The sequence below is a fragment of the Globicephala melas genome, chromosome 19 (genome assembly GCF_963455315.2).
Source record: "Globicephala melas chromosome 19, mGloMel1.2, whole genome shotgun sequence".
Lineage (NCBI taxonomy): Eukaryota > Metazoa > Chordata > Mammalia > Artiodactyla > Delphinidae > Globicephala > Globicephala melas.
In genome coordinates, this window is record NC_083332.1 from 33,707,216 (window position 1) to 33,722,420 (window position 15,205).

The 15,205-nt window shown below is 39.6% G+C and overlaps 1 protein-coding gene across 4 annotated transcripts in view; it reads left to right on the forward strand.

Moving 5' to 3' along the window:
• The window catches only part of LPCAT2 (lysophosphatidylcholine acyltransferase 2), a 64,566-nt gene extending 50,706 nt beyond the window's left edge, over positions 1 to 13,860 (forward strand). For all 4 annotated transcript variants that reach the window (XM_030832938.3, XM_030832939.3, XM_070044237.1 and 1 more), the window contains 3 exons: positions 2,540 to 2,638; positions 7,726 to 7,861; positions 11,361 to 13,860. In XM_030832938.3, the coding sequence (XP_030688798.1) occupies positions 2,540 to 2,638; positions 7,726 to 7,861; positions 11,361 to 11,545 (420 nt within the window). In that variant the 3' untranslated portion in view covers positions 11,546 to 13,860. The remainder of the gene's footprint in view (positions 1 to 2,539; positions 2,639 to 7,725; positions 7,862 to 11,360) is intronic.
• Positions 13,861 to 15,205: the final 1,345 nt, after the last annotated feature.

Sequence of the window (15,205 nt, forward strand, 5' to 3'; positions counted from 1 at the left end):
GATTTACAATGTTGTGTTAATTTCCACTGTACAACAAAGTGATTCAGTTATACATATATATACTTATTTTCATATTCTTTTCCATTATGGTTTATCACAGGATATTGAATATATTCATAGGTCATTCTTATATCTATACTTCAGAACTTCTTTTTTTTTGAATTTTATTTTTTTTATACAGCAGGTTCTTATTAGTTATCCATTTTATACATATTAGTGTATAAATGTCAATCCTAATCTCCCAATTCATCACACCACCACCACCCACCTCCCCGCCATTTTCCCCCCTTGGTGTCCATACATTTGTTCTCTACATCTGTGTCTCTATTTCTGCCCTGCAAACTGGTTCATTATACTTCAGAACTTCTATTCAAGACTTCTATGTTGCTTAGTGGAGAAAACCAATTGCAGAATAAATTTACCTTTATTGAGCATATATTCATGGTACCATAAGCTGTTCAGCCTCTAAGGCCTAATGAACAACAGCCCTCCATAGTACAGAAGAAAATTAAACGTTAGTGGCACAAGGAAAATTATGTCCCTTAAAACTCTGAAACTTCTGGGGTGATGAAAATATCGTAGCCATCAATTGTGATGGTGGTTACCCTGGTGTCTGCATTTTTTCAAAGAACATCAAACTGTACACTTAAAATGGATGCTTTTTATTGACTGTAATTGATACCTCAATAAAGTCGATTAAAGGAAAGGCAGAAAACAGCTGTCTTAGAGGCTGGTAATCAGACAAAAATGGAAGTCGGATGACCTGAGTTTTAAATCCTAGGAAGAAACCCTGTTACTTTAGGGAAATCTTGAATCCTCTGTTTCTACCTTCTCCGATGAGAAAGTGAAGGTAAATTATTCCTTTTTAGTTCCCACCCTGCAGCAAGATAAAGTAGTATGGTGACAGTGAGTCTTGGTTGCTTTGAGAAGCTGAGGAAAGCTACAAGATTTTTTTTCCCTAGAAAAATGTACATATAAAAAGGGCTGGGACTTCCCTGGCGGTCCAGGGGTTAACACTCCATGCTTCCACTGCACGGGACACGGGTTCGATCCCTGGTCGGGGTTAAGACTCCACGCTTCCATTGCAGGGGGCAAGGGTTCGATCCTTGGTCAGGGAAATAAGATCCCGCATGCCCTGTGGCTCAGCCAAAAACAAAAAAGCAAAAAAAAAGGCATACCCTTTCAGAGGCTTCACAGCCTTCCCTTTCAAGCTCATCTGTGAAACCCCAGTGAAAAACACTGCCTAAGTGTCTTAAGGTGAACCCAAAGTATCAGTAGTAGGTGAGAGTAGGTGAGGAAAAGGTAGCATCGTTTTTTAGCACCTACCTGTGTGTGCTAGGCAATGGGAATACACTGCACAGAGGAAGGCAATCCCTGCCCTAGAGGAACTCTTGATGGTTGAAATGTAGACACTCAGTCACAGTTAAAGATTACGCTCTCATCAGTGCCAAACATCTGCTAACCTATCAAGTATCACACTTAGCTTTGTTGTTACTAGTTCATAGTTCATCTGACAACATGAAGATCTTGCTGCCAAAATGATTCCACACCTGGGATTATAATCATTGAGCTTATTGTCCTCTTCCTTTCTCCCTCCTCCTCCTCCTCTTTCCCCCTCCATCTTTCTCTTCCACTCTCCATCTCACTTTTCCTTTCTCCTCTTCCCCTTTCCTTCTTGTTCTCTCTCTTCTTTCTCTTCCTTCCATCCTCCCTCCTTCTCTGCCTTGCCTCTCTCTCCCTTTCTTCCTCTCTTCCTTAAGCTTTCTCTCCTTTCTCCCCATTTCATCTTCTCAGTGTTCCCATCTAGGTGAGTAGTTCATGTGTAGGAAAAACTCTGTATTCGGTCAGCATGGATTAGAATTATCAACCCCTTCTTTTATAATACCATCAAGAAATACCTGCTGCAGTGTATAGATATAAACATCATACGAATTAGGTTTAGTTTCCAAGGCTTAGAAGTGCAGGATCTTCCAGGGCCCGATATCACTAAGGGGCCCTTGAAGTTGCTCGGGTTTGCTTACTTTCTCCTGCTTTATTGCAGAGTAAGCACAGAAAGGAGAAAGAATGTAGCTGTGACTATTGCCTCAATTTGCCCCTTTCCTTTCCCTTCTATCTCCTACATGGAGAGAGTCTCTTAGTGACCCACTGGTGTTGGCCATCATGGCAGGCCCACCATCGATGGTGGAATGAAGGCTTCAGTCCCACCTAGGATGAAATCCCCCATCCTGCTTCCCAGAGAGGCTCCCATCAAGGCTGAGCTCAAGAACCCACAATGAGTGCCATAGAGCCAGTCTAAATGAGCCTCAGTGATAAAATGTTTATATTGATCACTCAACAGTAATATATTTTTCTTCCTTCTGAGTTGGGAATAGGTGGGCCACTCACTAGCTGTTCTATCTCAGTGCGAACATTTTTCCAAATTGGCTCAGTGCATGACGAGGCTGAGCTGCGTGGCATGTCTGAATTTCACCTTGTGGGCTGTGATTAATAGTCATTCAACCAGTGGCCCTGCTAACTGATTTCTACCATCCTTTCACAGAACCATGATGGCAGTATCGACTTCCGAGAGTATGTAATTGGCCTGGCTGTCCTGTGCAACCCTGCCAACACAGAGGAGATCATCCAGGTGGCATTTAAGGTACTGTCAGCCCCACTGAAATCATCTTGGTCTGTCTCGTAAACAAGTGTTGACTCTAAGTGTATTATCTGAAAATCAGTGCATCTATTACGAGTGTTTATAGATCTGCTGTGACATGTACACGAGGGCAATGTGATTAAGACAATCGCTACCGAGAATAAAGAAAAGACAAGCATCCATTTAAGCAAAAAGAAAGTCTTTGGAAGCAGCCTAGTTAACAGCATTAAAATTGAAGAGCAGGTGATTTCATAAATTAGTTTAAAAATTATTTCTTTTCAGCCTCCCCATTTTGGAGCCCCAAAGTGAGGTTTATAAATAAACACCACCTGTCTATAGTCATCCCAATTCACCAGGCAGAAAGTTCTGATCCATCCTTATTTTCTCACTCTGTATGTCAGAGATATTTTAGGTGATCTTTTCCCGATGGAGTTTACTTTGTTGTGGTGGTGTCAGGTGAATACCATCATAAATGTCTCAAGTTTCCACCCTATGTGTTTTCCTGTATATCACATATATTGTCACAGCAGTATGGGGGGTTGAGGGGCAGATGAATAAAATCCATGTCCCCCATCCCTAGCAGAACTTAATGGAGGTTTGAATTATGAGAACTCAGATCCCATTTTATCACTTATATATGCAAAAAGGAGAGGGAAGAGTACATTCCCAAAGTGTGTTTTGGTTCTTTGGAGATGAAACGTGCTTTATCTAATTAGTATTTGAATGGGATGTTCCCTTCCATATTTTAATCTTACATGATCTGCTCTCACGTAAAACAAAAACTTGATCTCACTTACCAAGCTGTGTATGTGGAATCTTATCATACAGCTCTTTGAGTCTCTGCTTCATCCACCATAACAGCTGAGGACCTTCCCCATGCCTCTTTCCTACTCTTATTTCTTCCTTATTTTCTCTGAGAAGAATATCCCACTGTGTCCTCAACAAGTGTTTTCCCCTCTATCATCTAGAAAGACTCTCTTCCTCCCAGAGTCCTTTCTCACGTCTTAGAGGCCACCTGGGTTAGCCTCACGAATTTCCATGTGTTCTGTCCTTGACAGAGGAGTCCCCAGGTTGACTTTTTATTTCAGATTGGTTTCAACTGAGTTAACTGCTAGGCCTATAAAGAACGTAAGAGGTTGATGCTTAGCAGATGGTCTCAAGGCAAGGGCCAGAACTCTTTCCAAGCTGAAAACTTTTACAGACTTATTCATCATAAAACCTAAAATTATACACATAGCTAACTTATTCCAACCCAGACATTTCTGTTTCTGTTCTGAGATTGTCTGTGTGATTATAAGGTCAGCTGGGCAAGTGGTCACTTTGGGTTTACCAATGAAAGACCTGATAGAAAATTTGGCCCTTAATCATAGTAATTATTGTCTTTAAAGAAGTCCTGAGATTTTTCTCTTGCCTAGACCTTGGTTTTGAGGGGGGACAGGGAGAGGAAAGAAGAACCTAAAACTATAATTAGCTCTTTTCTTCAGTAAAGCAAGTGTCATGTTTTACTTTGGTTATTTTTTTATCCTTCTCAGGGGTGTATGATGTTTTGGTTTTTTCGTTTTGTTTTGTTTTGTTTAAGTATCTATTTGCCTATTTTATTTTATTTATTTATTTTTTGGCTATGTTGGGTCTTCGTTGCTGTGTGCAGGCTTTCTCTAGTTGCGTCGAGCAGGGGCTACTCTTCGTTGCGGTGCACGGGCTTCTCACTGCAGTGGCTTCTCTTGTTGTGGAGCACAGGCTCTAGGCATGTGGGCTTCAGTAGTTGTGGCTCACAGGCTCAGTAGTTGTGGCTCATGGGCTCTAGAGCGCAGGCTCAGTAGTTGTGGCGCACGGGCTTAGTTGCTCCACGGCATGTGGGATCTTCCCGGACCAGGGATCGAACCAGTGACCCCTGCATTGGCAGGCAGATTCTTAACCACTGTGCCACTGGGGAAGTCCCTGTATGATGTTTTTGAAAATTATTTTGGCATGCTTCTATTTTTCATTTAGTAGTATCATTTTGTATATATACAGAATGCATTCACATCCTTTTATTTGGGTAACACTTCACAGTTAACTTCCCATCTTTGATCATATTTCATCATCACGGTGACCTTTAGAGGTAGAATATTAGTCAGCATTCTTCAGTTGTAAGCAGTCGGCATAGACTCTGGTGGAGGAATCAGTTGTGAGGACAGCAAGCAGCCTCCAGGGAATACTCCAAAGCAGGCAGCTCCAGAGGTCCCAGCTGCGGGAGCTGCTCTACATCTCCCTTGGGCACTGCTGTTAGAGTGAGCAAACTCCAACGCTGTTCATCATTCAAATTCCAGGCAGAGTCCAAATGGTCTTGGACCATGTGCTTGCTAGGAAAGACAGGATGTTTTGATGCAGAGTCCCACAGCATTCCGTGCACTGGGGAGATATCGCTCCCCCATTCTCCAAGGAAAATGGGGTGTTAAAACTTCTACCAGAGCCCAGATCATGAGATTTACCTTAGATCTGGGAACTCTGTAGTAGGGAGGCTATTGGGAGCGATGAGGAATTGAGAGAAATGGAGGGGTTTTCGTGGGGTAGTTGTGACAAAGGACAAATGGAGAGGAAGTAAAAGTCCCCAGAATGGACGTGTGAAGGAAACACACAGACGGAAGAGCCATCAAAGGACCAAATTTAGATGATTTGATAAGTTGGTGAGAATTCTTTAGGAATGGAAGACTTTTACAGAAAAATTAGAGTTTGTGAGAAGGTGGGGGGAGGTTGTGACTGAATCCTGGCAGTTAGCGCCTGAAGTCCAAGGCCCATAAAGAGCCCCGGGGCTACTGTTGTGAAAACAAATGCTAGCTAATTCACTTTGCGCTTTCCAGCTATCTTATCGTCCATTTAGGGGCTGAGTAGTAGAAAATGGACTAGGCGTCCCAGTGCCTTCTTATCTGGGAGCAGCAAATCACAACTTCGAATTATATTCTTCTCCCCCCACCCTAGTGAACAATTAAAACACTATTCAGTATTTGCTTATTGTTCTTTTCATGATTATCACACCTCATCTAATGCCTGTTTTTGATCGTGTATTTGGTCAGAAGTGGATACCTTAACAGCAGGAACTGTAGATATTTGCCTGCATTTGGGCGACAGCTTGACCATTTACAAGCTGTGTGACCTTGGGAAAGTTACCTGGCTTCCTTGTTGCTCAGCTTTCTCATCTGTGAGATAGGGCTAATAACAACACCCCCCCTTACATAAGACTATTATTAGGGTTCAATGAGTGTGTAAAGTGATTTGAACATGTTGGATCAGTGCCTGCAAAGAGTCAGTGTTGATATCATGAAAAAATGTTAATACCCTGGAGAGGATTATGAATATGGCATATTAATTATCTATCAGTTACCCCTGCATTGCTGCTTGACTTTTAGACTATCCCACCCTTTCCCCTCTGCCTATAAACATATTGTCTCTCCCTTCCTGAAGGCAGCCTCCTTTTGTACGTGGTTATTACCCCATTTATCTCCTGTGCTTTATTCCATAATTTCTTAAAAGAAGAGCCATGCCTGTTGCCTCCATGCCTCACCTCTCTAATCATTGCTTGATTCCTGTTACCATCCGTCGCCAGGATCTCCTAATTGCCAAATCCAGCAAACCTTCTTGCTTCTTGCTTGGCCTTCCTATGCCATTTTACTCTGTTGGCCATTACCACACTCAGAGTTTCTTCCTCTTTGCTGAAAACCTTCCCTAGCTTCCAAGATGCATGCTCTTTCTTTCTGCTTCTCCATGTCTCTGGCTGCTGCTTCTGAGTTTTTCTGGCCGGTTCCTCTTCCCTGCACACACCTCAACTCTTGCTGTTCCCAGGGCTCTGCCTTACTTTGTGCACTTTCCACAGAGAAGCTCAAACACACTTGTAGTTTCAATCTTTACCTGAATTCATATCTGAAGCCTCATCACTCTCCTGAGCTGATGTGCTCAATCTTAACTTCCTCCTGGCACTTCTGACTCAAATTTAAGCTCTCCAGGTCTAACCCTTGATCTCATTGGGAACCTGTTTTCCCACTCTTGGTAAGATAACCCTCCTTCACCCATTTGCCCAAGCTAGAATCCCTCAGCCATCTTTAGCTCCTTTTTTTCCATCACTACAGACCTCTAACTGATATGTAAGTCCTGTCTTTGCTTCCTTATAAATTCTGTCTCTTCCTGCCCTTCCTGCTTCTCCACCCCAGACTCTTAATTGTTTTTCATGCCTCTAGTCCTTTCAACTTTCTGCCCTCTCTCCATCCTCCACACTTTGCCTCAGAGCTCCCTCAGTTCACAGGCAATCACCCCACAGCCCTTCCCATCATAATCCTGCAGGGGTAGATGAGGCCTTATATGGCCATCGTGATCTGATCCTTGCTTGTCTTTCTCTCTCCTGACTTGAGCCCCAGGCAATTGCCTGCCAGTACTTGTATGTTCTGGGAACATCTCTTCATGTTTTAAGACCCAACTCAAATGTCATAAAGCCTTCCCTGACCTCTCCGGGTAGGATTCATCTTGTTTACACAGGACTCCCATGTGCTTTTGTACTTACTATGGTTATATCCCCTATTTTTTCCATGTGCTTTTGTACTTACTATGGTCGTAGCCCGTATTTTTCTTTAAAGATTTATTTATTATTTTATTTATTTTTGGCTGCGGCACACAAGATCTTTTGTTGCAGCGCACGGGCTTCTCTCTAGTTGTGGCACACAGGCTCCAGGGAGCGTGGGTTCTGTAGTTTGTGACATGGGGTCTCTCTAGTTAAGGCGCGAGAGCTCAGTAGTTGTGGCGTGCGGGCCTAGTTGCCCTGCGGCATGTGGAATCCCAGTTCCCTCACCAGGGATCGAACCTGCACCCCTGAATTATAAGGCAGATTCTTTACCACTGGACCACCAGGGAAGTCCCTATAGCCCCTATTTTAATCCTATCTCTTTCTACCACTAAACTATAAGTATTGTGAAGGCAGCAGATACCATACTTATGGACATATATCCCTAGCCCCCCACACAATGAATGTCTGAATTACTAAACAGTTTATTTTTTAAGATTATTACATACCACCATTGCTCTGGAGGAGCTCATTCTTAGGCTTTATTTTCTTTTTCCTTCAGCTCTTTGATGTTGACGAGGATGGCTTCATAACAGAGGAAGAGTTCGCCACCATTATGCAGGCTTCCCTTGGAGTGCCTGACCTTGATGTTTCTGGTCTCTTCAAGGAAATAGCCCAGGGGGATTCTGTTTCATATGGTGAGTAGGCAGTTTGGCTCCTGGTTCGGTGTACTGTACAGTATACAGTGTACATCCAGACTATGACTGACCCTCATACAAGAGTGTTGTTTCCCCCCACTAATACGTTAACAATAGAAGTAATAGTAACAATGATGATGATAGTAATAATAGTAGTAGTGGTGTAATGGTAGAAGCTAATTATTGAGGACTTACCGTATGCTAAGCACTCTTCACACATTTTATATGTATTAATTCATTTATTCTTTATAGCAAGCCTATTCAATCAGTACTCTTCATTATTCTTATGTTACTGAGATGCAAAGAATTTAGGTGACTTACCTAAGATCATCTACTAGAGAATGTCAGAGTTGTAGCCACAGTAGAGGGATATGGACTGAGGCACCCACAGTAATAACAGTAGCTAAACCATCTATTAATGTTTCCTGTTAGTGGCTTAGATGAGCTTTCACGTTCATTATCTCACATCATGTTGATGGCACCCCTGTGAGGTAGGGACTATCGTGGAGGAAGACCTTGTGGCCAAGTGGCAGGTCCGTCCACCAGTGACCAGCCTTTCTCCTGATGGCTCGAGTCCACACATGAAGACCAGTCCCCTAAGGGCTGAAGGGATGGTTCCTCAGTTTCACAGTGTCCTTGGGAAACACACCTCAGTGGAGAGGCCTCTGCCTTAGCTTTGATATGGTCGTAGTTGTCAGCGTGGCTTATCTTCCCCAGTCTTCTCTCATGGACCAGAGGGGGATTCCTCTTGAATGCCTTTTTCCTTCTGGTGTTCAAAGAGTTTCAACCCGATAACTTTCATGGGATGGGGGAATTAGTTCATAGACTTCTCTTACTCTTCTGTTTTTTGTTTTGTTTTGTTTTGTTTTTTGCGGTACGCGGGCCTCTCACTGTTGTGGCCTCTCCCGTTGCGGAGCACAGGCTCCGGATGCGCAGGCTCAGCGGCCATGGCTCACGGGCCCCATACGGGATCCTCCCGGACCGGGGCATGAACCCGTGTCCCCCTCATCGGCAGGCGGACTCTCAACTACTGTGCCACCAAGGAAGCCCTACTCTTCTGTTTTTAATTACTGTCATTTTGGCTGTCCTTATTCTATTTTAGGTAATTAAGTGTACTTATCTATTAAGTTCATTTAAAAAAAAAAAAGATAAAATGGCAAGTAGATACTGATATAAAACTTAAGAGTCTGGGCTTCCCTGATGGTGCAGTGGTTGAGAGTATGCCTGCCGATGCAGGGGTCACGGGTTCGTGCCCCGGTCTGGGAAGATCCCACATTGCTGCGGAGCGGCTGGGCCCGTGAGCCATGGCCGCTGAGCCTGCGCATCCGGAACCTGTGCTCCGCAATGGGAGAGGCCACAACAGTGAGAGGCCCGCATACCACACACACACACACACACAAAAAAAAAACTTAAGAGTCAAAAACCCCATGTGTACTAATTCGCTGACCATTTTCATTGCATAGTTAATACTCTGTATTACTCCAAACTACAAATTTTGAAAAAGTATTTGGAATAGCTATTTCAATGGAAACTAATACTAAGAATTATTTGTAGGTAGTCATATTTTTACCTGTCAGTTTTAGTATGTTTTTAGGGAAATCTACTCTGTTTTTTGGAGTTCAACCTTTTTCTTTTTAGAATACACAGAATATCTCCCTTTCCCCAATATTATGCAAGCCCACTTTTTTTTGCAGGAATGTTTGAGGTATTTAAGTATGATTTTATGAAAGAATAGGTATAGAAATGTATCATGAATGTATCCATTTACATTATTTAAATGTGGTAGTTTAAATTGTTTTCATTCTTGGTTTTCCTTTAGCCAAATTAATGCCCAAATTCTACTTATTGCCAGCTCTCAGCACTTCTAGAAATGAGTTACTCTTTAATGCCACTAGCATCCCCAAAGAGGACAGAGAGCCTTGATCTTTTGACCAGAGCACAAGTCTTAAAATTAAAGCTCGTGGTTTCAGTAGATCAACACTCCTGCCCACGTATCTTAGAAGTCACTTATGTCCTCTGTATCTTTGTCATTGAAATAGACTCATTCAGATAAATCTTTATTTTGGATGTTAAGAAAGAACAATTAATAACTTGCCTGATTTGGAAATATAAAGTGCTCTGTCAATGCAAAATAATGTTGTAATTGCAAAGAATGATCTGGGCTCTATCTGGTGACTTCCTCATCACTAAGACCTGTTTTTATCTTCAAGAGTTGCTAGATAGTCTAATGTGCTATGAAGTAGACACTTGGTTATCAGAGGATTTTTTTTTTTTAGTGAATGGATAGAAATAGGATATTGGGTTTAAAACCTTTTATTATAGAGTCAAATAGCAAGCTGATTCAAAGACCAAGCTCACTTTGCTATATAAGCTCAATAAAGTTTTCTCCGTCCAAACAGAAGAGGAGAGAGAAATGTCAAACTTGAGGGTAGCATCATATTTCAGAAACTCCAGGTTACCGGAGGCTTGGGTTCAAATTCTGATGGTTAATTTTGTAAGCCTTCTATACTCTACCTCACTTCCTAAATCTCAAACACCTGAGATAAAAGGAGGCCTACTACTCAGGGGTCTTGTGATATGATTAGTGAATATTGTACACGCTACTTGCCCTTACTGATCATAAGTCAGGGCTCAGCTTTTCAAGATGGTTTATTTCTTTACCAGAGTTAAAGGTTAAAATAGTTTTAAAAGCCAGTGATAGAGAGTCCTGGGTAATAAATTTTGTTAACATTTTCTATTACAAAAAAATAATAAAATTACATAAAACATAAACATAGAGCACAACAAAGTTTTACAAATGAACCCTTGTGTAACTACCACTCAGGTCAAGGAATAGAGCTTTTCAATAACTCTAGAAGCCTCCATGTGCCTATTCCCAAATAGAACCCCTTCTTCTGTCTTGAAGGAGGGAACTGCTGACCTGACTTAAAAAGGAATCTTTGCCTGCTTTGTTTTAGCATTTCACCACAAAAGTACACATCTTTAAATATATTTTAGTTTTGCCCAAGTTTTTGAACTTTACATAATGGTCTCATACAATATGTGTTCCTTTGCATCTGGCTTTTTTCATTCAACATTATGGTTTTAAGATTCATCCACATTGTTACAACACAGCTATTCATTCATCTTCATTGCTGTGTGGCACTTTGTTCCACAAATATGCCATGATTTACTTAGCCATTCCAACTGTTGACAAACATGTGAATTGTTTCCATTTTTTACCTATTATGAATAATGTTGCTATGAACATTCTCATACCTGTCTCCCAGAGCACAATACGCACAAATTCTCTCACTTATATACCCTGGAATAAAGTATGCATATCTTCAACTTGACTAGCTAATGGAAAAAACTATCTCCCAAAGTGGTTGTATAATTTAAAGGGGTTGAGTAATAGACTTTTACGATCATTGTATTATTAAGATCATATGTTAATCTGCATCATGCCAAAAGAAGATTCACCTCAATTTATTGGATTTTGTTTTTTTTCCTCTTTTAGAGGAATTTAAAAGTTTTGCCCTAAAGCATCCAGAATATGCTAAGATATTTACAACCTACTTAGACCTCCAGACGTGCCATGTGTTTTCATTACCAGAAGAAGTCCAAGCAACTCCCTCAGTCGTAAGTAATAAAGTCAGCCCTGAAAGTCATGAAGAGAGTACCTCAGACAAAAAGGACGACTGAAAGCAAACATTCCTAATAAGGAAAATGCGGTGGCTTTTACTTGAAATTTCAAAGGCATTTACTCATAGTATTTTATTTGTGATTGAGTAATGATGTTTAAAATAGAAAGCTTTTTTATAAAAAAATGATAGATTTTCTTATTGAAATGCTTCTATTCACATGTGTTTATCAAGTAATATTCATTTTCTTTTACATTATATTTTGCTATACTGATGGGCTTATTGGCAATAAAGATGTTTTTATGGATTTTCCAGGCTAATTTGCATATCCAAATGAATGAAATGGTCTCCCTTATTTACTGATGAGCATTAATCAATGCTGCAAAAAGTTTTAAAAGTATAAATAATTTTTCATTTACTTTCCTCTAAAGAAATAAGGTTAGCTTTAATCCCTTCCCATTCTAGAAATAAGAATGAAGAGTCTGAGGAACGTTGCAGAATTTTATACCTTTAACTTCACAGATTCATTTTTTCCATTTGCATTTCAGTTTCTTGGATCACTAAACATGGGGGGATTGGAAGGGAGAGCTCCGCTAATTAGATGAGACTTCTTAAAAACTCATATTCTCTTGACCATGCATCCCTATTGCAGATTTCCTTAACCACCTGCTAAGGAGATCATAACCTTTTGCATGATCTACAGATTGAGAACTTTGTTTTAAAGACAACAGCTATGGCCAAAGGCTGTGTGGGAATTGCCTTATCGAAGGTAACATTAATTGCCTAACGAGAAAAATTGTTTGCCACAGAGTTTAGTTTAATTTGAGTTGGGTAATTTAGAATGTAGCCCTTGCCCAGTAAATGAATCAGATTTACTTTATTTATATATTATTAGAATTAATATATTTTATCATCTAAGTGGGAGTTTTATTTTATTGTGTCCTCTCAAATTTTAGAGCTTGCCTGAAATATCTACAGGGAAAATACGAAAGGTTCCAAATTATCACCGAAAGCTAAGGAATCCAAAAACCTACTTTATTAATGCAAGACCACAATTTAACCCCCAGGCAGGAATTTAACGGTGATATTTTTTTCCTTTAGGTTAAGCAATAATTTCCCTCAAGTGCTATTTTATTATAGTCACACATGCTTACTAAAAAGTTTCATCCTTAAGTATGAAGGATGAAACAGTATGATTGTTTGCTTTTTACATATCTTAAGCTATTTAGACAGAGCATTGAATAAGCTGAAAACAATTTCTTAAGTAATTAGGAAAGTACATCTTTATAATATTGGTTGTCATATGCAATTGAATGTATGTATTACTCAGGTACCATGATTTTTATCACAGAAAACCCACATATTAATCCCATTAATCATGAAAAGGTAGCATTTTAAATTACAAGCTTGCTGTGAGGCTCTTGAAAGTGATCCCATTGTTTTCCTGTTTTAAAGTAATATTTTATGTTCTTTAACTCCACTTCTGCCAATGTAATATTCCTATTTTATTATGTTACTGAACAAACTTGCTACATAAAATTCTTGGCAATTAAAAATTCTGGTTTTGCCATTTTGTCTCAAATGTAATATACCTTTTTAATATCATGGTTTGAACGTAAGTTTGCATATTTATGAATGTGATTAATCATTTTTGTTTGCATTTAAGCCTTATGAAATGTCAGACATAATTTTACTCTAATGAAAGACTCAAATTTTAGCCAAAGCAGCAATAGTTATTATTCCTAAAGAAGTTGACTTTTGACTGGTAGGGTGTATGTAATAACACAAGTCATGACTGTCAGTCTACTACCAACGAGGCCTCTACTTTTATGCCATCTAAACAAAGATTTCCTTCAAAGAGTTTTTTCTCCTCTTAGAATTTAAAGTAAGAAATTAAATTTAACTAAATCAGTTAAATGCACTGTGGTTTTATATAATAGTTTGAAAAAACGAGGTTACTCCTTGAAATGAGAAATACTGGATCCTAAGACCTATAAAGACCATAAAAATTTCCATCAGAACAGTTCTATTGAAGGATAACAGCATACTGAATGCTTATAGAACAAGTTGCTTGCATTATGCATATTTAATTCTCCTTTGCCAATGCTTTTAGAGTGTTGGAAGGCTGAGTGTGATCGCTAGTAGTGCTACCTCTAATGGATATTTAAAAGAGCCCCTTTTAGAAGACACATGGTCTGCTGTCTGCATGAGGCACAGCAGTACAGATATCTGACTCCCAGACTCAGGAGCTCTCCCTTTCAGACTGTTACAGATGCAAGGTGGTTAGTTGATGCCAGTTAATTGATACACCATTGACTGTATTGGAACAAGTGGGCTCTCGACCACAAAGGTCCTTGTGGAATTCTTATCAAGGAATCACTAAAGAGGATTAAAGGACACTAGTAAGAAGCCATCCCCTAGGAAAGCATACATGTTTATAATTCTTTTTTTCTTTTCTGTTCACTTGAATGGACTTTTCCATTTTTGGTAAATTGTTATACCAGAGTATTCCATCAATGCTATGCTGTGAGTTGATAGAGGTGAAGGCCCTCACAAAGTTCTTGACATATATCCAACATACATATCACGTATACATATCATAAACAATGTAGATGGTATTTATATACTGCTTTTTCACTTGCAATATAACATTTTCCAGTATCATTAAAATTACCTGGAAATGTAAATTTTTAAAAGTATACCTAATACTCCTTCAGAGTATAACATAGTATATAGCTATAACATAGTATATAGCTATAACATAATATATGTGATCTTTCTTCAAATATTGAAACTGTGAGTTTGATTTTCATTTTGGGACTATTAAAAATAATCAACTCCATACTCCATAATAGTTTATAATTATGAATAGTTTGCTAAGGGGCTTATTTATACTTACTGAATTCCAAAATGAAAAATTTTTTGGCTAAAGATTTTATAATTATTAACTTTATTTTAAATTAATTTTATTACAGGAAAAAATTGAAATGATTATTTTTGATTCCATAGTTTTAACCTCATGTAGTAGTTAACAGGTTCATGTCTTTTAAAGGTAAGTAGACTTCATCTTTTTGAAGGTATTTTTCCCTTTGTAAAAGTAACAGACTTACTAATTATTACAATAAGTAATAATAATAATACTACCAATCTGGCATCCTTACTATGTATCAGGCATTGTACTAAGTGATTTACAGACATCAACACATTTAAACACTCAATGAAGCATAGGTATTGTTGTCCCTAGTTTTACTAAACAAAATTTAGAACTATCCCTAAGTTACTCATTAAGTGGCGGAGCTTGCAATTAAACCTAATTTTGTCTGATTCCAAAGGCCATGCTTCTAATCATTTATATAAAGCAGCAAAGCTGCCTGATTTATAAAATTTATAGATTGAGCATCTGCCCGTGTATTTTTCTACTTGTGGGAAATTTTGACTTAGTTCTTTTTTTATTTTTTTATTTTTTATTTATTTATCTTTTGGCTGCATTGGGTCTTCGTTGCTGCATGTGGGCTTTCTCTAGTTGTGGCGAGTGGGGGCTACTCTTTGTTGCGATGTGCAGGCGTCTCATTGCGGTGGCTTCTCTTGTTGAGGTGCATGGGCTCTAGGCACACGGGCCTCAGTAGTTGTGGCATGGGGGCTCAGCAGTTGTGGCTCACGGGCTCTAGAGTGCAGGCTCGGTAGTTGTGGCGCACAGTTGTTCCGCGGCATGTGGGATCTT